Raw genomic sequence first — 21,925 nt, 5'->3', positions numbered from 1 at the left:
GTGTAGTTCCAGACTGCTATATAATCCATAGCATTCAGAGACTGTGGAATAGTTGTCTAGCCGGTGGCCTGCGTGATGCGAGCCTATAGGGTCCATTGACTGCGTCGTATAGCTAACCCAACCGTTGTTGTCTCTCCAGCAGAGCGCTTGGAGGAGAGGCCACAGCGTCAGCTACCCAGATGAACAACAGGAAAGAGGACATGGAGATCTCCTCTCACTACCGCCAGCTCCTCCGGGAGCTGAACGAGCAGCGGCAGCACGGCATCCTGTGCGACGCCTGCGTCATCGTCGACGGCAAGATCTTCAAGGCCCACAAGAACGTCCTGCTGGGGTCCTCGCGCTACTTCAAGACCCTCTACTGCCAGGTGCGTACAGACCCGCCGCTCTGTACCTACAGACCCGCCGCTCTGTACCTACAGACCCGCCGCTCTGTACCTACAGACCCGCCGCTCTGTACCTACAGACCCGCCGCTCTGTACCTACAGACCCGCCGCTCTGTACCTACAGACCCGCCGCTCTGTACCTACAGACCCGCCGCTCTGTACCTACAGACCCGCCGCTCTGCACCTACAGACCCGCCGCTCTGTACCTACAGACCCGCCGCTCTGTACCTACAGACCCGCCGCTCTGCACCTACAGACCCGCCGCTCTGTACCTACAGACCCGCCGCTCTGTACCTACAGACCCGCCGCTCTGTACCTACAGACCCGCCGCTCTGCCAGGAGCTGAACACTTGAGAGAATAGGCTTTTGTAAATGTAGTATTGCATATGTAGACCTGAGTTAAAGGGACACTTCACCCTTTTTGCAAAAATATATATGTTAATGACGTTTAGAAGCTTTAGATCACTTTCCTGGGGGTCTTTATGTGTGTAATATGTGGTTTTAGATATTTTAGATTGTAGCAGTGAGCCTGTTGTCTCTGATGTCATGGACACTGGGCTCACTTCCTTCCTGGACTACATGTTGTCTCAGTAAGACAGCTCTCCCCCCTATCCACAAGGAGGAGCAGTGCACCAAAGAATTATGGGAATTGTAGTAACTGATGTAACTCTTGAGGGTTTAAATGTAAAAATTAAATGTAAAATGAAAAATGAAACCAAATGCATCCTTAAACGGGTCCATTTTGGTTTCATTTTACATTCTCAGGAGTTAAAGATCTCAGAGGGTCCGTTTGGTTACCCAGCTCTCCGTCATTTAGCTGGAGAGACCCACCTGGAACGCGTGACGTCATCAGCATAGCCGGAAGTTATGCGGGAACGCCTACCGAGTTACTTTCTGGCCCATTCTTCCAAACGGAAAAGTCCTATCTGATTAAAGCATTAACCCATTCTGACCTGAGATCAGATTCATACGAAGGTTTCCACTGGACACACACTGGTCTGATCAACCCATTCTGACCTGAGATCAGATTCTAAAAATGTCAGTCGTTCTTCGATTTTTCAAAAATAGCAGACCTACAAGTGGCGCGCTATGAGCTTGTAGATCTGCTATTTTTCAATAGCTAAAGCATAACATGATGCTAAACACCAAAATGGGTTCCCGGTCAGAATGGGTTTAAACAACGTTAAACTCACGTTGCCACTCAATTTGCCACTGGATTTACCACTCACTTCATGCACGCTCGTACCCTCTAGACTTATCGGTTCCTTTTACTACTACAAACAAATCCCTTCGCCAAAAATACAAGCTCTACCAGTCTGACCCGTACCTCAGAAACGGGGCCAGGGCTCCACATTAAACTTTGATTTGGTTGTTGCACTCTTGCGCCTAACCTTTTCACCAGCATACAACGTATAGGCTCACCCACACAATACACACACTTGACACTTGACAGACCTGCTAAAATAAATGTAAGGTGCACTGGTGCACCCACATTAAAAAGACATTTGTTTGCGCTTGATTCACAGGTTTTTGGGTGCACTGCATGTGCGGCTAAAATGGGAGTATTGTGCCTCTTTGCATAGTGAGCTATTGGAGCTTGTATTTTATTTTAGCCTAATAAGGAAGGCAATGGGTCGAGTGTGGTTTAAGTTTAGTTTGCCAGATGATGTCTCTCGATAACTGATTTACAAGTGTACAAGGTCTTTTTTGTGGTTATTCTTAGTCTTTGTTTTTTAGGACAGTGTGATTGATGTTGTGATCGTCGCACCACCGGTCAGCTATCAGTGTGTTCCCAGGCTGTTTTCTTTTGGAAAGCGGAGAGCAAAACACCGCCCTACACACGCAGACACACACACACGCGCGCACACACACACACACACACACACACACACACACACACACACACACACACACACACACACACACACACACGTGTGTGTGTGTGGGGGCAGCGGAGCGGTCTTGATATCGGAAGGTCGCTAGTTTGTATCCCCGGACCGGCACGTTAAAATTACCACCGCTGAAGTGCCCTTGAGCAAGGCATTGAACCCCTACCATGAAATGTTCTATGAGCAGGGCCTGGCTGTAAACAAGTTCTTGAGCTTAGTCCAGTTACCCTGGGTAAACATAGTAACTTTTTTTAACTTACACACAAAAAAGCAAAAAGCAACCATCCCCCGGAAAAATAAAAATGAAATCCCTGATTCATTCTGGTCCACTTTGCAGGTGAAGAAAGGCTCGGAGCCGCACAACCAGACCACGGTCACGCACCTGGACATCGTGACGGCGCCGGGCTTCAAGGCCATCCTGGACTTCATGTACTCGGCGCACCTGGCGCTGACCAGCAAGAACGTGATCGAGGTGATGTCGGCGGCCAGCTACCTGCAGATGACCGACATCGTGCAGGCTTGCCACGGCTTCATCAAGGCGGCGCTGGACATCAGCATCCGCTCGGAGATGGCCGACGAGCTGGCCGACTTCGAGATGGGCGCCGCGGCGGGCGGCGGGGGCGGGCTGGGCGTGACCATGTTGGGAGGAGGAGGGGGCGGGGCCGGAGGAGGAGGAGGAGGCGTGGCGACGGTGATGGGGGGAGTGGGAGGAGGAGGAGGCATCGTGGGCATGGCGTCCGAAGCCCTGGCCTCCATCATGTCGGGCCGCAGCACGTCTCCGTGGCTGGGCCGCCGCACCAGCCCCGCCAACTCCTCCGGCGACTCGGCCATCGCCTCCTGCCACGAGGGCGGCAGCGGCGGCTCCACCTACGGCTGCGGCGGAGGCAAGGAGGACCCGGAGGCGCCCCTTCGCCCCAAGAGCCACGAGAGCCATGAGGAGGACGGCTCGGGGGTCGCCTGTGCCCGCCTGGCCGCACGACTACCGGCCCGTCAGCGTCAAGGAGGAGCAGGTGTCGCCCGCCTCGTCCTCGCACCACCCTCCCCGGGACACGGCGCCTCCCCGCGGGGCGAACCCGGGCCAGGGGGAGACCCTGCAGGGCTCGGCCTGGCAGCCCCTGGGCTCCGGCGGCCGCAGGAAGAACCGGAAGAACAAGGACACGGTGCGGCACATTACCCAGCAGGCCGAGGGGAACGGCGGCGACCACCACCACCGGGAGAAGGACGGCAGGGACAGCAGCGGGCCCGGCTCTCCGTTGCCCTCCATGCTGACCGTGGGCGGGTGGAACTACAACGGGCAGGACATCCCAGGTAAGACCCTCTCTCTATGCCTTCCGTATAGGGTCTGCTGACCCGGCTTCATGGGTCCTAAGTGTAGCAGAGCCTCTGCCTGAGGATCTCCCCCGGGTCAAGGGAGAATTCTCCTCTAGGTTAAGATGTTGGCTTTCCTTCGCACGCGGGAGACCTGAGTTTTTTCCCCCCTCGAAGCAGAGTTGCTATAGGAAAGTGTTCCAGTTCAGATCATTAGGCCTACCTCCTTTACCGCGATTGCAGGTGGATTGAATCAGATGATTGGAATGCAAGAAAGCGAGCAGGCTCTCGCTCTGCCGCTGCGAAATAGTTTATCTTATTGATTCAGTGAAATATGACTCCACGCAGTGTTTGCTAATGTACGGTATAGTTGCTAATGTAGTTAATTGGGTAGTATAGGGCTAATCAGGCCAAGTGTGTGGTGGGAGAAATGCGCATTAAGTGCAATAATTAGATGATGTTAGGTTAGGAATGTATTATTTTTTTTTTTGTGTGTACTTCTGTACTTTTATCACGGAAAAAAAAAAAACAACAGCTCGTTTAAACTAATGAAGTGCCAATTTGTGCCATTGTTTGAAACGTTATTTTTGTTGTTTACAGCTAACTTCAGCTGCAATTAAGGCGGTTTTATACAATTCTCATTGTAATGTGTATGGTGGAGACTGCTGGCAGAGGAACTTCAGCCCTTTTGTACAGATTGTGCTGGTATATAAAAGAAATGCCCCATCCAGTCCTGAGGGTCTTGTATTGGGCGTCAGATTAACTAAGGCTCTGCAGCAACTTGTTTAGGCCTCTTAAAGATGATTATCTCCCAGTCCTGGTGGTGGGAGGTGAAAAGCAGATGGAGAATACACCAGTGTGCTCGCTGACAGTGGTTTCTGTTTAGAACAACACACCTACACACATACGTAGCGCTATACAAAATATAGCGCTACACACAAAAACAAGCACACACACACAGTCTCACACACAGTCACACACACACACACACACACACACACACACAGTCACACATACACACAGTCACACACACACACACACACACACACACACACAGATAAGACGCACACACACACGGATACACGTACGCTAACTTTTAGCAGAGAAAGATTCTCTTGCTCTTTACCCTCAACGTAATTGTTAAGTGTGTTTGTGTGTGTGTGTGTGTGTGTGTGTGTGTGTGTGTGTGTGTGTGTGTGTGTGTGTGTGTGTGTACACTATAGTACTTGTATTACTATGCTTGTGAGGGCCAAATGTCCCCTCCTAGTATAGGATACTAAAATGTGAGAATTAGACATTGGGATGCTGGTCCTCACAATAAGAGCAATGGTTGTTTTTTTATGATATTATGCCTGAAGAAGGTCCGAAAGGGACCGAAACGTTGCATTAAAAATAAAAAAAATACTCTTGTACTGAGCAGATACACAGTGTGCGGTTGTATTCTATTCCTTTTCATTGATGTCCACTGGCCTATATACACACCTGTCTAGACGCCTGACATCTAGGTGTTTTTTTCCTACAGTTGTTTTTCATGATTTCAAAATACTTTTAGACCTATAGGCCTGCAAATTGGAAAAGATTCAAAGATTCTCCCCCGCCCGGATAAAACAAAAACACAACAACTGTCGACCTATAAGCTCACACAATGCACCGTGCTGTGAGTGACACCCTGCACGCCTGTATTGTAGATCTGCAGTTTTCTGAGCGTGGAACCAATGTGTGTAACTCATTGGTTTAGACGAGTGAGGGTTAAGAATGGCATTCATAAAACTGCCCTCCCCAAAACATTGATGTCCTCAGAACTATGTAGTAATTCAAACGTGTGCAGGTGTGTGTGTGTGTGTGTCTCGTGTCTCATGTGTGTGTGTGTGTGTGTGTGTGTGTGTGTGCGCGCGTGTGCACGTGCGTGTGTGCGCCGTTGGGGCCCAAGGCGTCGATAGGTAGATCATTAAAAGTGAGGGGAAGCTAATCCTGGTGCCGCATTAACCCATTCTGGGCGGGCACCCATTTTGGTATTAGCATCATGTTATGCTTTAGCTATTGAAAAATAGCAGATCTACAAGCTCGTAGCTTGTAGATCTGCTATTTTTGAAAAATCGAAGAACGACTTGACATTTTTAGAATCTGATCTCAGGTCAGAATGGGTTCATCAGACCAGTGTGTGTCCAGTGGAAACCTCGTATGAATCTGATCTCAGGTCAGAATGGGTTAAGGGAGTTGGCGGTGAAATGGGCACAACGCGTCGCGCAGCTAAAGAAAACAGGATAATTGAATTGACCTGGGTCACTGCACGGATTACCACCGCGTCCTCCTCGCCATCCCAAACTCCTCCCCCCACCCCCCCCCCTCTCTCTCTGGGGTTTAGGAAGGGAGGGACCTCTCGAAAGGGTGAGAGGAGGCGAAGAGGAGGAGGAGGAGGAGGAGGGAGGGGTGGAGGACGACCGGAGGGGGGGCTCTGCGTAGGTTTTATAAATGAGAGCGGGAGAGAGAGAGAGAGAGAGGGAGAGAGAGAGAGAGAGAGGACGGACAGATCCGTACAGGCTTATAGGAGTTTGTCTACTTAACTCTAAAGTGTCCTAAGTCCTGGATTGTGTGACCTGCACACACACACACACACACACACACACGCACACATGCACACGCACGCACGCACGCACAAACACACCTGTTTCCGTAATACACAGCTCACTCTCTCTGTCTCTCTCTCTCTGAAATGCATTTATTATTTGTACAAAATCTGTCAAAGGATAAAACACAAAAGCTTTGAAAGCTATCTTTTTTTCGTAAAGTGATTGCCACGTGTTGGGGGGGGGGGGGTAGCCTATGATACAACACCAAGCCTAGAGATGCATGTACACACACACACACACACACACACACACACACACACACACACACACACTCACGCACATTCTAACACATTCCTTTACTTCAGTGGTTCTTGAGGGGGTTCCAGGGGGTCCCCAGCTAATTTAGATTTGAACCCCTTCATCAATATTTTATAAGTTGGCTTTTTCTTTTTTCTTTTTTTAAGTGCTGCAAGCTTGTACATTGTGCTATTTTTAAACATTTTCAAAAAAATATAGAAAGTGTTTGAATAATTGTGTGCCGATGGTAGGGGGGGGGGGGGGGGGGGGTCATTGACACGAAGAAGTCCTGTTGTAGACATTGTTTGCCTCTCTGCGTTGCTGGGGTAACTTCCCTCCATCCCATAATACCCAGGTGTATTTAGTGACACTGTGCAGTGTGCATGCTGATGCCGTGCAGTGCACTCACACATGCAAACGAGGTCACACAGGAGTGCAACAGGAGTTTTGCTAAGGAGGGAGACAGATGGTCTACGGACAGTTAAAAAAAAAAAGAAAAAAAAAAAAGCAATGGTCGTGTTAAATACATAAAATCAAATATTCTAAACCGCTCTTTTTTTAGGCAGTCTGGTACTAGTGTAGCTAGAGTTCCATGTGAAAATAGTGATTTTCTTCTTTCTTTCTTCTTTTCTTCAAGGACCCCCAGTTTGATATGCATTATAGCCACGGACCCCCATATGATTTGTACTGTATCTCTGAGACCCTGATATATCCTTTGATCTTTTTTATTTATTTATTCAGAACTCCGTTAGCGTCTGCTGCTGCGGTCACATAAAACATCACAACATAAAACAACGTACAATATATATATATACAAACAACCTCGGGCACTCGTCAAGTTCATCTACTGTTCTCGAATTGTGAAGTGTATAGTCCATATTTGACAATACAGAATTGTATATGTGTATACAGAAGTGTGTGTGTGTGTGTGCGTGTGCACGTGCGTGCGTGCGTGCGACCATGGACTAACCGTGAATTTGAACGTCTGCAGGACCATGGCAAAAGCGTGCTGCGATTCCAATGCCACACAATGTTTAATTTAATGATAAACATTTTGGCATACCTTCTGGCATGCCAAGTCTGCCCCTTTATTCCCTTCTATAACAAAAGGGCTTTAGGAATAATCCCTGGTGAACGTGGAGGAGCTGTGCCTCGCCTCACCTACTGTTAATAACCACTTAAACCCTAATATGTACTCCAGCTGACCGGGGCTCACCTCAGGGCTCCGTACTAAGGCCTGCTCCTATTCTCCAAATCTCTCAAATCTCCTGGTCTATAGCTCCGTTTTGCCCATGCAGAATAAGGAATGCTTTAGGGTTTCATGTGGTTAAAGTAACAAGGAAGGAGACAAGGAGGAAGTGTTTTCTCAGCGTCGCCTAAAAAGGTTAGAGGAAGTGTAGTGTTGCTGTCGGGCGTGTTTTTTACCAGTAAGGCTCACCTGGCTGGCGTTGTCCAAACACTGCCATTTAAACGCTTGCTCTTTAAATGTGGGACACGGGGCCTGGCTTCACCGTGGGCCATTCATGGAAGGAAGGAGAGAGAGAGAAGGGGGATGATGCCATGGGGTCCCAAACTCTTTCGCCTGCGCACCCAAAAGAGAAATGAAGACATTCGCCCGCGCCGGGACCCAGAATGTGTGAAAACAGCAGATTTACAAGCTCACAGTGCGTCGCTTCGTGCCACGTTGTGAGCTTTATAGTTCAGCTATTTTCACTGCTACTTAAATGCGTCATAATTTATTCATGGTAATGACTTGATTTATTTTATCTAGGAAATACTTAATTGAATTGTTTGGGAAAAATTGGTTTAAAAAAAAAAAACGCTCTTGCGACCTGATTTCTACTTAGTTGAGGATGGTCTGTCAGATCTATTCTTAGTTGAGGATGGTCTGTCTGATTTATACTTAGTTGAGGATGGTCTGTCAGATCTATTCTTAGTTGAGGATGGTCTGTCTGATTTATACTTAGTTGAGGATGGTCTGTCAGATCTATTCTTAGTTGAGGATGGTCTGTCTGATTTATACTTAGTTGAGGATGGTCTGTCAGATCTATACTCAGTTGAGGGTGGTCTGTCAGATCTATACTTAGTTGAGGATGGTCTGTCAGATCTATACTTAGTTGAGGGTGGTCTGTCAGATCTATACTCAGTTGAGGGTGGTCTGTCAGATCTATACTTAGGTGAGGTTGGTCTGTCTGATTTATACTTAGTTGAGGATGGTCTGTCTGATCTATACTTAGTTGTCACAGACCTGAAACGGACGGTTCCGTTGTGGTATGGTGTACTGGTGTTCCCTCCCGGTCAGCTAACACAGAGCCTGCGGTTTGGAGTCGGGGGGGGTTGTTAAAGGGTTGTGTTTTATCCCCTGGCCTGACACTCAGTGTGGGTTTCACCATTGTGTATTCAGCTCAGTTTGCAGGAGGTGGGGTCGGTGCGTGCGTGCGTGCGTGGGTGTGTGTGTGTGCGAGAGAGAGAGAGAGAGACTACAGTGTGTGTGTGTGTGTGTGTGTTTAGGGAAGGGATTGTTGGGGATTGTTGAACAGGTTAGGTGAGATCATTATTTTCTAGGGGAATGCTCGCTCCGGTGTTAGCTTTGTGGGGGTGGGCTTGGCGTGGTGACGGCGTGCGTGTGTGTGCGTGTGTGTGTGTGTGTGTGTGTGTGTGTGTGTGACACAGAGAGAGAGGTAGGTGGGTGGTGGGGATGGTGGGGGTAGTATAGTGTCATCCATTCCTGTGCTTGGGTTTCCATGACTGGTAGGAATAAAGGAGAGAGAAGCGCACCCCAGTCTGAGATTAGCTTAATTGCTTCATTCCTTATTGATGAAAAGTGCACTATACTTCTCTTACCTTCTATTCTCTCTCTCTCTCTCTCTCTCTCTCGCTCTCTCTCTCTCTCTCTCTCTCTCTCTCTCTCTCTCTCTCTCTCTCTCTCTCTCTCTGATCTCAGATCACACAGCAAAAAAATAATAATTCTGAGTGTAAATGTAACTCTTCCACAAACAAAATGGACCCTTCTTACAGCTCTTATTTGGTGCCAACATGGAACAGAACGGCCACAGCAGCAGAAAATGGAAATCCTTTTAAGAGACATCCTTATTAGTCCGTAGTCTTTGCAGTAGGTTATCTCGCCATATGTACAGTGAGTTGTTGTTTACTGTTTCCAAGTTATGCAGAAAATATGGTTTGTGGTTAACAACATACAGTAAAGAGAAGAGAGCCGTCATAATTTTGTAATACATTTTGCGTCATAAATTTCATCTCAACCGCAATTATTGAAGCTGCTGTGCTCATGTGAATTTAGATTAATTTCCCGTGTGCTTAAAAATATGCATAATACAATTGTTTTAATACATTTTCAAAGAAAGTAGTAAAATAATACAATAAAAGCATATGGGTTCATGGATTTTAAAATGGTTTTTAATTAAAGTCATATCAACCACCTAAAATCCTATATACGTTGTTGAACGTCCATAGTGAAAATAGCCAAACTATACAAGCTAACAACGGGATGCGTTCTGAGGTTATGTTCACCTACTTTGAGTAGCCTGGAACTCACCTATGCTTTTTATGGCATAGGCAGATCCCGCAGCTGCGCGACATGAGACTAATTACTTAGAGCGACAGAGAGAGAGGAGCGTGTGTTTGTACATGTGTGCGTGTGTATGTCAATTTTACAAAGGTGCAGACAATCAGAAATCAGCAGAGAGTGAGCAATGTTTGCGCTATACTCTATGCCGAATTGAAGTGGACTCAGACCCAGACTTTTTTTTTCTCCCTGGAAATAAAAACGTCTGGGTTTCCGAGGCTATACTTTGAGTGACTAGACTTTTTTAAACTCATCTGATATTCACTATATCCTCACGGCCCATTAGGCTGAGAATCACTCAAACACAATCAACTGATTCATCGATCGATCATTGCCTTACTGAGAAACTTAATGTATAAATGTGTGTGTGTGTGTGTGTGTGTGTCGGCTCAATGAGTCTCAAAACTGCATAATTATGCTGCTGTGTAACCCCAGCTTCAGTAGCACTAAAGGTCTGCTTTTTGGAAGCACTGGTATGAATTTTTATTGTAAAAATGATGTTTTTATGGGTTAGGGGGTGTTTCTTCTCTGTGTGTAGTGTTTATGTTGTCTGTTGTTTATTGGACCCCGAGTCTGAACAAATAAAGTTTATTGATTAAAATAAAAACGCACATGGCTCACCATGTTGTCAGATGGGTGGGCCACCATGTTGTCAGATGGGTGGGCCACCATGTTGTCAGATGGGTGGGCCACGGAACGCTTTTGAGACATTCAAATGGGCCCCTTATCAAAATCCAGAAAAAAAGAGATGCCTGGGGGGGGCATCTCTTTTGAAACGTCAACGTTGTGCCCTCGACAACACAGAGGGCTGAGGATTGCGTCGGGAGGATTAGGTGGTAATGTCAGGATAACACGCGGAAGGCCGTGTAAAAAAAGATCATAGCATTAACGCCTGAGCGTTTCACACAGGGACGGTTCACACATGTCAACGCTGACATGCATAGCATATCAGTGGACGTCAACAGCTGCCAGGATTTAGGCACGTTTTCCTTGAAATCCCTGTCGTCCCTTTGCAAACGGCTGCTTTGCTGCTAAACTTCATGTCATTATGTATATGCCCAATTTATCATCACACACCCATTGACACACTTCATGTTTGTTTTTCAGTTCATGGACATGCATCATTTTTTTTTTGCATTTATTGTTATAGCTTTTTCGTGGCTTCGGGCAGTTGCTTTCAAGCGGGAACAATGGCACGTCACAAAGTCACAATGGCGTGTCACAATGGCATGTCACCAAACCATCTTTGACACACACACACACACACACACGCGCACGGGAAACATATTTTTACATCGCCAAAGCAAGTGTGAAATGACACAAACAGGAAATAAGAAATGTATTTGTATACGTTAAGGATGGTATAGCCCTACTAGAAGGACGCGTCTAAACGGAGCTGTGGTAACAATGCGACGTCTCAGTCAAGTATATTAGCTACAGTACTCGACTAACATCAAATTAACCCATTCTGACCGGGCACCCATTTTGGTGTTAGCATCATGTTATGCTTTACCTATTGAAAAATAGCAGATCTACAAGCTCATATCGCGCCACCGAGTGGCGCGATACGAGCTTGTAGGTCTGCTATTTTTGAAAAATTCGAAGAACGACTGACATTTTTAGAATCTGATCTCAGGTCAGAATGGGTTCATCAGACCAGTGTGTGTCCAGTGGAAACCTCGTATGAATCTGATCTCAGGTCAGAATGGGTTAAAATGCTGCTCTCTCTCCCCCCCACGCGTTCTTTTTACACTCTCCTTCAGGAACACTTAACACGTCAAACCCTCAGAGAATTGTGTTTTCTTTGCCAATTGATGATGAACGCAAGATCCATTCAGTGACTATAACAACTGGTGACACGCCAGTGATAATTTCAATTTCAATCTTACTTATACTTTCTTACTCAAAACTGTTATGAAATAATAAATAAAAAAGTCTTAAGGACTCTCATTCAGCCTCACCACTGCATGTTGACGTGTTTTGTAAGGGTTTGTCTCCGTCCTACTGTGGCGTCCTTGGGATCCCACTTCAAGTGGGTTGTGTAGTGTTTAGTTTGAGCCCACACAGGGCTGTGGTTTTTGCCACACGGGACTATAGAAAACATGTTGAGACAATCTCAGGATGGCGTTTGGACGTCATTTATATAGGCTGCTGCCAGAGACTTGCAGAAAATGCAGCCAACATGATGCTATTATGTCTAGATAGACATTTGTAGTATAGTATACTTGTTTCTTCCAGAGTGCCTGGCTGTAATTGGCGTTGTGTCAGGATTCTCTTGGTACGCGAAAGTGCCTCAATTGCCTTTTGATCTGCAATCTCGCGCGGCAGGCATTTTGACGACGCAGGGCGCACTATAGCGCACCGGTTAGGACCACTTCACCCATTTTCAACCTGTCTTCATATTAGATAATTGGTCCTCACTAATGCTCATTATAATATTGTTATTGTGTCTCACAGGAGGGCTGTGGACAGTTCAGAAACCCCACCTACCAATGAATGCCCGGTCAAAGTGTAAATAAAGAAAAATAAGCAGATCTGCAAACTTCAATATTTTCACTTTTTTACATACGTGGGTATTAATAAATCACTAATTATGCTAATGACGTGTATATACACGTTGCTCATAACTCTAAATCTACGGCGCTCTCCATGGTTTTGACCATAACGCCGATGTTCTGTTGGTCATTTCTGACTTCAGCAAGCGCCTCATTGGGAATATTAACGCTTCTAGAGAGACATAAGATGAGGCAAAATAAGTGTTTAATGGTTAACCCATTTTGGGCAGGAACCACCTTTTGGTGTATTAAACATTATTTTAAACTTTAGCTATTTTTTCTTTAAATCGTGAAAATGCGGCGCAAACCTTTGAGTATATATTCTTTCAGAGCGAACGTTTTTAACTCAAAGCGTTGCTTCTGGGGGAGGTCCCTGGAACAACATATTTTCAGATGGGGGGTCAGCGGGCCAAATACATATATTTTTGGGGGTCTTTCATATGAAACTGTTTGAGCACCACTGACATAGTTTTTTTCAGAAAACTGTCAGGATTTAGAAGACATTTTGTGGAATCGTCCTCAGGTCGAAACAGGATTTTCTTTCCAAAGCTGCATCCATTCCAACTTTTCCTCCGTTCGAACCTCCCAGAGCAGCGCTAGTACATTTAGTTCTCTTTCTTCCACAGTTTAACCGTGCGTTCCTCCTCCTGCTGTCTCTGGTCAATAGATGGAGACGTTAAGCTTCAGCCCACATCCTAATGTGGGTTTTTTCTTCCAAAAGTTTTGTTCGGTTTTTCTCGTCTTTTGCTTCCTTTATTCTCGGGGCAAACTTAAACTTGATCTTTGGCCCCCCCAACAACAACCATAAACTGGAGATTGTTTCTCTCTCTCTCTCTCTCTCTCTCTCTCTCTTTTCACGTCTTCAGATTTTTTCAGTGGTATTAAACAGAAAAATACCCAAATGGTGACCTTTTGTGTTGGCTTGGGGGATTTTGGCAATGTGGTGGATGGCCAGTGACGTATATAAACACACACACACACACACACACACACACACACACACACACACACACACACACACGCGCGCGCGCGCGCGCACGCAGGCTCAGAGCATCTGATTATGGAGACGCGAAGAGTTCAAACGCACGTGGGCTGCTGTTTGCATCGCCCTCTAGCTGTTGCACATCGATCACATGGAGAAGTCTTCTAGGAGGGTGTGAGAAGCCAACGTCTTTATCTGACTCTCTTCTCCTCTCTGGCCCCTGCCTGCCGGAGGCTTGTACCCCCTCAACCACACACACACACACACACACACACACACACACACACACACACACACACATACGCACACCCACACACAGTATGCATGCACTCACTCACACCACAGAGACGGCAAAAACCCTTATGGGTCCATTTGGTTACAATTGTTTTACAAATTAGTTTTACTTGAATTAGTTTTTCCGACAAACTCTTAATAGTATGTTTATTCCTGTGCGAGCAATTGAGCGTGTGTGTGTGTGTGTGTGTGTAGCGGTGCATGTCCAACTTGGAGAGGAGAGGAGGAGATGAGAAACAAGTCCTCTCCCCTCTCCTCTCCTCTCCTCTCCTCTCCTCTCCTCTCCTCTCCTCTCCTCTCCTCTCCTCTCCTCTCCTCTCCTCTCCTCTCCTCTCCTCTCCTCTCCTCTCCTCTCCTCTCCTCTCCTCTCAAACTTTCCCTTCTCCTTTCTCTCTCCTCTTTTCCTCCCCAAGTCTCTGCAGTCTAAAAGGTGCACACTTGAAATAATGAACGGATCCCCCTTTTCACCTCCGTTCCTCTCTGTATTCCAGCTAAGATCCTCCCCATAGTATTTGCACTTCATTAAACTTGAAATAGGTTTAATATTTAAAACACCGTGAACAGATTTCACCCCCTGCACACACACACACACACACACACACACACACACACACCAGCACCCCCATCGCAGCGTCTCACCTCCTCTCTCTCTCTCTCTCTCTCTCTCTCTCTCTCTCTCTCTCTCTCTCTCTCTCTCCGGTTTTAATAATCTACCCTCATATTTCCTCCCTAATTCACTCCCTCTTCATTATAAACCAAAATAGATTTAATATTTCAGGCATGCAGACTTAATTTTGAACCCTTTTCTTCACGGCTCACTGCTCGACACATTGTGGGTCGGATGGCTACATGATGTCAGGGTCTCTCTCTCGCTCTCTCTCTCTCTCTCTCTCCTTTACTGTACTTTTTTTCCTCACTTTCGCTATCTCTCTTTCTCTCACTTCAACCCCCTGCCCGCGCGCACGCACACACACACACACACACACACACACACACACACACACACACACACACACACACACACACGCGTGTGGTTCTTGCTAATTTCTTACATTTTGTTCCCTTGTCCATTCTGTCATCTTTCCTGTTTCCCACTGTCTTTGTACTCTATGCCCCCCCCCCCCCCCCCCCCCGCTCCTCTCTCGCCCCCCTCCTCTCTCGCTCTCTCTCCCCTCTCCCCCCCTTCTCCCCCCCACCCCCCACACACACACACTGGTCTTTCTCAGTGCCTTTGTCCACTATGTGTAGCAGTGCAGATGATTCCAGCTCTTTTCCTCCCAACCCCATTGACTCCATGTGGCCTTCAACCCTGCATCCCCCTCACCCCCTCCCTCAGTTTCCCTTTCTGACCCCCCCCCCCCCCCCCCCCCCTGAAAGGGGGCTGAATGCTTATTTGTTCTTTCGGGGGCTTGTGACGCAAGACTACAATACTGTTCTTTTTATCTCCCCGTGCACGCTCCCTCTCTCTTCCTCCCCCCCCCCCCCCCCCTCTCTCTCTCTCTCTCTCTCTCTCTCTCTCTGAGGGGGTACAAATCCATTTGGTTATACATTTGTATATTCTCAGAGTTGCAAATGTATAGATTAACATGGATGCATTTTACTGTGACTATATAGAACAGAGAGAACCTACAGGGCCCGGGGGGAAAGGAGAGAAATATACACTGCTCTCTCTCTTATTGCCGTGGTAACCGCACCGTTTCTCTGCCCGCCCACCAGCCATCTTTTCTGATGTGACCTCACATCCTGCTGACCATTATGGCTGACCATGCTGAAAAAGACCCCACACGCACGGACACACGCAAATAATCTTAAAACGTGAATAACTCTTGATCTAAATCAACGCGTCCAATTCTAATCAAAGATTTATGTTTTGACGGCCCGTCGCGGTCCCGTCGCGTTAGAATTAACCCCCCGTTGTCGATCGACCTCACGCCAAAATGGCGCGGAGCAACCTTGAAATAGGGTCCCGAAGAAACAAATCGCTGGGCGTCCTGATTTAATGGTTCCACCCTTGGGCGTTCGGGGTGTTAATTAATTATTAACCACCGTTATAATGACTTAGTTGAATTATTCTTCCACTATACATTCCTTCTTCGTTGTTTTAAAACGACTCATTTCAGTTGGACGTTGCTCAGTGGCGTTTTGAAGCCAGAAGTATAATTATAACGCAATGGCTCGAGCAAGCAGAAGTTTAGCCTAGCCTTTAGCCCCGGACCTCAGTTTTGAGGTCCGGGGGCTGACGCACGTGACGTCATGAACGTCCGTCCACTTCCATTAAAGTGCTGCAATTCCACATTTCGCCAGTAGGTACAGTGGGGTTCCATTCCTTTCTGCCGGCCCAGTACCCATAGCTACCTCTAGGTATTTAAAAGTACCTGGGTACCTATGGAAGTCACACCTCTGATGGGTGTGGTTTAGTCTTAAGGGGTGTGTTCTTTTCACCCACTGTGGTATAGTGGCAGCTTCAACAGTTGGACAGCCTTACTGGCGTTACAATAGCCTTCTCACTCACAATATTACAGCAGCTTATACACTGGATGTCCCATGAGAAATGTTTTTGTGATGAATAGAGTCGTGATATGATCTTTCTGCCATATTGCCTGCAGCCATGCACCCCTATGAATACTGTAACAGGATCAGCATGCCTGTTGTATGGCCAATGGGGCTTATATACTGATGACATCAGGGACCTCCATATATGGGCATAAAAGGGACAAGGACGCGCGCGCGCGCGCACACACACACACACACACACACACACACACACACACACACACACACACACACACCCATGCATGTAAATTCACAGAATTATTCTCTTTCTCTCTCTCTCTCTCTCTCTCTCTCTGTCCTCACTCTCTCTCTCAATTCTCAATACTGACACCTGCTCTATTTATAAGTCTCTGGCTTTAAAAGAGCCGTTCTGGACAGGAAGCCCCCCACCTCCCCCCCCCCCCCCTCCTGACCACGGCTTTTTTCCAAAACGTCAGAGAGCAGAGAGCACCCCCCACCTCTCCACCAGCCTGTCTGCCTGCCCGCACTGGAACAGGAGGACCGAGAGAGAGAGAGAGAGAGGGGAGGGGAAAGAGGGGAGAGGACAGGACAGGACAGGACAGGACAGGACAGGACAGGAGAGGGGTGTAGAGGGAAGGAGAGGGGAGTCAGCGCTGGGTTGTGATTCTACACGTCTTGGATCGGTTATTTTCATCCTACGACTATAAGTATATACACTGTACTATACAGTATAGGCCTATAGGGCCTAAGTTAAAGATTAGCCACCAGCACCCACCCTAAGTGTACCTGGGTTGGGCCCGTGCGGCCATGCAGGCACACACACACACACACACACACACACACACATACACACACACACACACACACACACACACACACACACACACACACACACGCTCGCATGTAACTTTACTGTACTGGCATGCACATGTACGTATAAATGCACATGCGCGCTTTCACCCACGCGTGCTTCTCATGAACGACTATGCATATGTCCAAAATATTGTGTGCATACAGCATGCGCATGCAAACGTGTACACACACACACACACACACACACACACACAGCCTCGAGTGGCATTGATCGTTCACGCTTTAAGAATTAAAATACCCAGAATGCATCCTGTCAGGATGTCCTGTTGGCAGGCAGGGTTTGTGTGGTTGAACACTCATCGCGTTGCCCCCCCAACTCCTTGCACGCACGCACACATGCACGCACGTGCACTCACCTCCATCTCACCCCCTGCACCTCCAGTGCAAACACACACACACACACACACACACACACACACACACACACACACACACCATTATTGAGTTAACCTAAAATACATGCACCTTGCAGCAGGCTCAGCCGTCTCTCTCTCTCTGCGGTGACACCTCACAGCACTCACTGTCAGAGAAGAATTAAATACACCTGTGTGACACAATCTATATTTCACCCCGACGTTCCCTTTCTGCTGCTACTCTATAATCCAGGAAAGGGATAGTAGCCTATATCGCCTATCTTCTTTTAAAGGGATAGTAGCCTATATCGCCTATCTCCTTTTAAAGGGATAGTAGCCTATATCGCCTATCTTCTTTTAAAGGGATAGTAGCCTATCGCCTGTCTTCTTTTAAAGGGATAGTAGCCTATATCGCCTATCTTCTTTTAAAGGGATAGTAGCCTATATCACCTATCTCCTTTTAAAGGGATAGTAGCCTATATCGCCTATCTCCTTTTAAAGGGATAGTAGCCTATATCGCCTATCTCCTTTTAAAGGGATAGTAGCCTATATCGCCTATCTCCTTTTAAAGGGATAGTAGCCTATATCGCCTGTCTTCTTTTAAAGGGATAGTAGCCTATCGCCTATCTTCTTTTAAAGGGATAGTAGCCTATATCGCCTATCTTCTTTTAAAGGGATAGTAGCCTATATCGCCTATCTTCTTTTAAAGGGATAGTAGCCTATCGCCTATCTTCTTTTAAAGGGATAGTAGCCTATATCGCCTATCTTCTTTTAAAGGGATAGTAGCCTATCGCCTGTCTTCTTTTAAAGGGATAGTAGCCTATATCGCCTATCTTCTTTTAAAGGGATAGTAGCCTATTGCCTATCTTCTTTTAAAGGGATAGTAGCCTATCGCCTATCTTCTTTTAAAGGGATAGTGGGATAGTAACCTATCACCTATCTTCTTTTAAAGGGATAGTAGCCTATATCGCCTATCTCCTTTTAAAGGGATAGTAGCCTATATCGCCTATCTCCTTTTAAAGGGATAGTAGCCTATATCGCCTGTCTTCTTTTAAAGGGATAGTAGCCTATCGCCTATCTTCTTTTAAAGGGATAGTAGCCTATATCGCCTATCTTCTTTTAAAGGGATAGTAGCCTATATCGCCTATCTTCTTTTAAAGGGATAGTAGCCTATATCGCCTATCTTCTTTTAAAGGGATAGTAGCCTATCGCCTATCTTCTTTTAAAGGGATAGTAGCCTATCGCCTATCTTCTTTTAAAGGGATAGTAGCCTATATCGCCTATCTTCTTTTAAAGGGATAGTAGCCTATCGCCTATCTTCTTTTAAAGGGATAGTAGCCTATATCGCCTATCTCCTTTTAAAGGGATAGTAGCCTATCGCCTATCTTCTTTTAAAGGGATAGTAGCCTATATCGCCTATCTTCTTTTAAAGGGATAGTAGCCTATTGCCTATCTTCTTTTAAAGGGATAGTGGGATAGTAACCTATCACCTATCTTCTTTTAAAGGGATAGTAGCCTATATCGCCTATCTCCTTTTAAAGGGATAGTAGCCTATCGCCTATCTTCTTTTAAAGGGATAGTAGCCTATATCGCCTATCTTCTTTTAAAGGGATAGTAGCCTATATCGCCTATCTCCTTTTAAAGGGATAGTAGCCTATCGCCTATCTTCTTTTAAAGGGATAGTAGCCTATATCGCCTATCTTCTTTTAAAGGGATAGTAGCCTATATCGCCTATCTTCTTTCAAGGGATAGTAGCCTATATCGCCTATCTTCTTTTAAAGGGATAGTAGCCTATATCGCCTATCTCCTTTTAAAGGGATAGTAGCCTATCGCCTATCTTCTTTTAAAGGGATAGTAGCCTATCGCCTATCTTCTTTTAAAGGGATAGTAGCCTATCGCCTATCTTCTTTTAAAGGGATAGTAGCCTATCGCCTGTCTTCTTTTAAAGGGATAGTAGCCTATATCGCCTATCTTCTTTTAAATGGAGTAGCCTATCGCCTGTCTTCTTTTAAAGGGATAGTAGCCTATATCGCCTATCTTCTTTAAAGGGATAGTAGCCTATATCGCCTATCTTCTTTTAAAGAGATAGTAGCCTATCGCCTGTCTTCTTTTAAAGGGATAGTAGCCTATATCGCCTATCTTCTTTAAAGGGATAGTAGCCTATATCGCCTATCTTCTTTTAAAGGGATAGTAGCCTATCGCCTATCTTCTTTTAAAGGGATAGTAGCCTATATCGCCTATCTTCTTTTAAAGGGATAGTAGCCTATCGCCTATCTTCTTTTAAAGGGATAGTAGCCTATCGCCTATCTTCTTTTAAAGGGATAGTAGCCTATCGCCTATCTTCTTTTAAAGGGATAGTAGCCTATATCGCCTATCTTCTTTTAAAGGGATAGTAGCCTATATCGCCTATCTTCTTTTAAAGGGATAGTAGCCTATCGCCTATCTTCTTTTAAAGGGATAGTAGCCTATATCGCCTATCTTCTTTTAAAGGGATAGTAGCCTATCGCCTGTCTTCTTTTAAAGGGATAGTAGCCTATCGCCTGTCTTCTTTTAAAGGGATAGTAGCCTATATCGCCTATCTTCTTTAAAGGGATAGTAGCCTATATCGCCTATCTTCTTTTAAAGGGATAGTAGCCTATCGCCTATCTTCTTTTAAAGGGATAGTAGCCTATATCGCCTATCTTCTTTTAAAGGGATAGTAGCCTATCGCCTATCTTCTTTTAAAGGGATAGTAGCCTATTGCCTATCTTCTTTTAAAGGGATAGTAGCCTATATCGCCTATCTTCTTTTAAAGGGATAGTAGCCTATATCGCCTGTCTTCTTTTAAAGGGATAGTAGCCTATATCGCCTATCTTCTTTTAAAGGGATAGTAGCCTATATCGCCTGTCTTCTTTTAAAGGGATAGTAGCCTATTGCCTATCTCCTTTTAAAGGGATAGTAGCCTATATCGCCTGTCTTCTTTTAAAGGGATAGTAGCCTATTGCCCTATCTCCTTTTAAAGGGATAGTAGCCTATATCGCCTATCTTCTTTTAAAGGGATAGTAGCCTATCGCCTATCTTCTTTTAAAGGGATAGTAGCCTATCGCCTATCTTCTTTTAAAGGGATAGTAGCCTATCGCCTATCTTCTTTTAAAGGGATAGTAGCCTATCGCCTATCTTCTTTTAAAGGGATAGTAGCCTATATCGCCTATCTCCTTTTAAAGGGATAGTAGCCTATCGCCTATCTTCTTTTAAAGGGATAGTAGCCTATATCGCCTATCTCCTTTTAAAGGGATAGTAGCCTATATCGCCTGTCTTCTTTTAAAGGGATAGTAGCCTATTGCCTATCTCCTTTTAAAGGATAGTAGCCTATATCGCCTGTCTTCTTTTAAAGGGATAGTAGCCTATTGCCTATCTCTTTTAAAGGGATAGTAGCCTATCGCCTATCTTCTTTTAAAGGATAGTAGCCTATATCGCCTATCTTCTTTTAAAGGGATAGTAGCCTATATCGCCTATCTTCTTTTAAAGGGATAGTAGCCTATATCGCCTATCTTCTTTTAAAGGGATAGTAGCCTATCGCCTATCTTCTTTTAAAGGGATAGTAGCCTATATCGCCTGTCTTCTTTAAAGGGATAGTAGCCTATCGCCTATCTTCTTTTAAAGGGATAGTAGCCTATCGCCTATCTTCTTTTAAAGGGATAGTAGCCTATCGCCTATCTTCTTTTAAAGGGATAGTAGCCTATCGCCTGTCTTCTTTTAAAGGGATAGTAGCCTATCGCCTGTCTTCTTTTAAAGGGATAGTAGCCTATCGCCTGTCTTCTTTTAAAGGGATAGTAGCCTATCGCCTGTCTCTTTTAAAGGGATAGTAGCCTATCGCCTATCTTCTTTTAAAGGGATAGTAGCCTATCGCCTATCTTCTTTTTAAAGGGATAGTAGCCTATCGCCTATCTTCTTTTAAAGGGATAGTAGCCTATCGCCTGTCTTCTTTTAAAGGGATAGTGGGATAGTAACCTATCACCTATCTTCTTTTAAAGGGATAGTAGCCTATCGCCTATCTTCTTTTAAGGGATAGTAGCCTATATCGCCTGTCTTCTTTTAAAGGGATAGTAGCCTATATCGCCTATCTTCTTTTAAAGGGATAGTAGCCTATCGCCTATCTTCTTTTAAAGGGATAGTAGCCTATATCGCCTATCTTCTTTTAAAGGGATAGTAGCCTATATCGCCTATCTTCTTTAAAGGGATAGTAGCCTATCGCCTATCTTCTTTTAAAGGGATAGTAGCCTATCGCCTATCTTCTTTTAAAGGGATAGTAGCCTATCGCCTGTCTTCTTTTAAAGGGATAGTG

General features: G+C 45.8%; 1 protein-coding gene across 1 annotated transcript in view; it reads left to right on the top strand.

Annotated features, from left to right (window-relative positions):
• LOC308315145 (zinc finger and BTB domain-containing protein 46-like) overlaps positions 1 to 21,925 on the top strand; it is a gene marked incomplete at its 3' end in the record, with an annotated part of 85,247 nt that overhangs the window by 20,945 nt on the left and 42,377 nt on the right. Inside the window, 3 exon segments of the mRNA XM_080762984.1 lie at positions 143 to 365; positions 2,610 to 3,212; positions 3,214 to 3,580. Coding sequence (XP_080619110.1) covers positions 180 to 365; positions 2,610 to 3,212; positions 3,214 to 3,580 — 1,156 coding nt within the window. The 5' untranslated portion in view covers positions 143 to 179.

Source organism: Protomyctophum bolini (assembly GCF_963924005.1).
Source record: "Protomyctophum bolini genome assembly, chromosome: 5".
Lineage (NCBI taxonomy): Eukaryota > Metazoa > Chordata > Actinopteri > Myctophiformes > Myctophidae > Protomyctophum > Protomyctophum bolini.
Note: the sequence above shows the minus strand (reverse complement) of the source record. Positions and strands in the feature narration are given on the sequence as shown.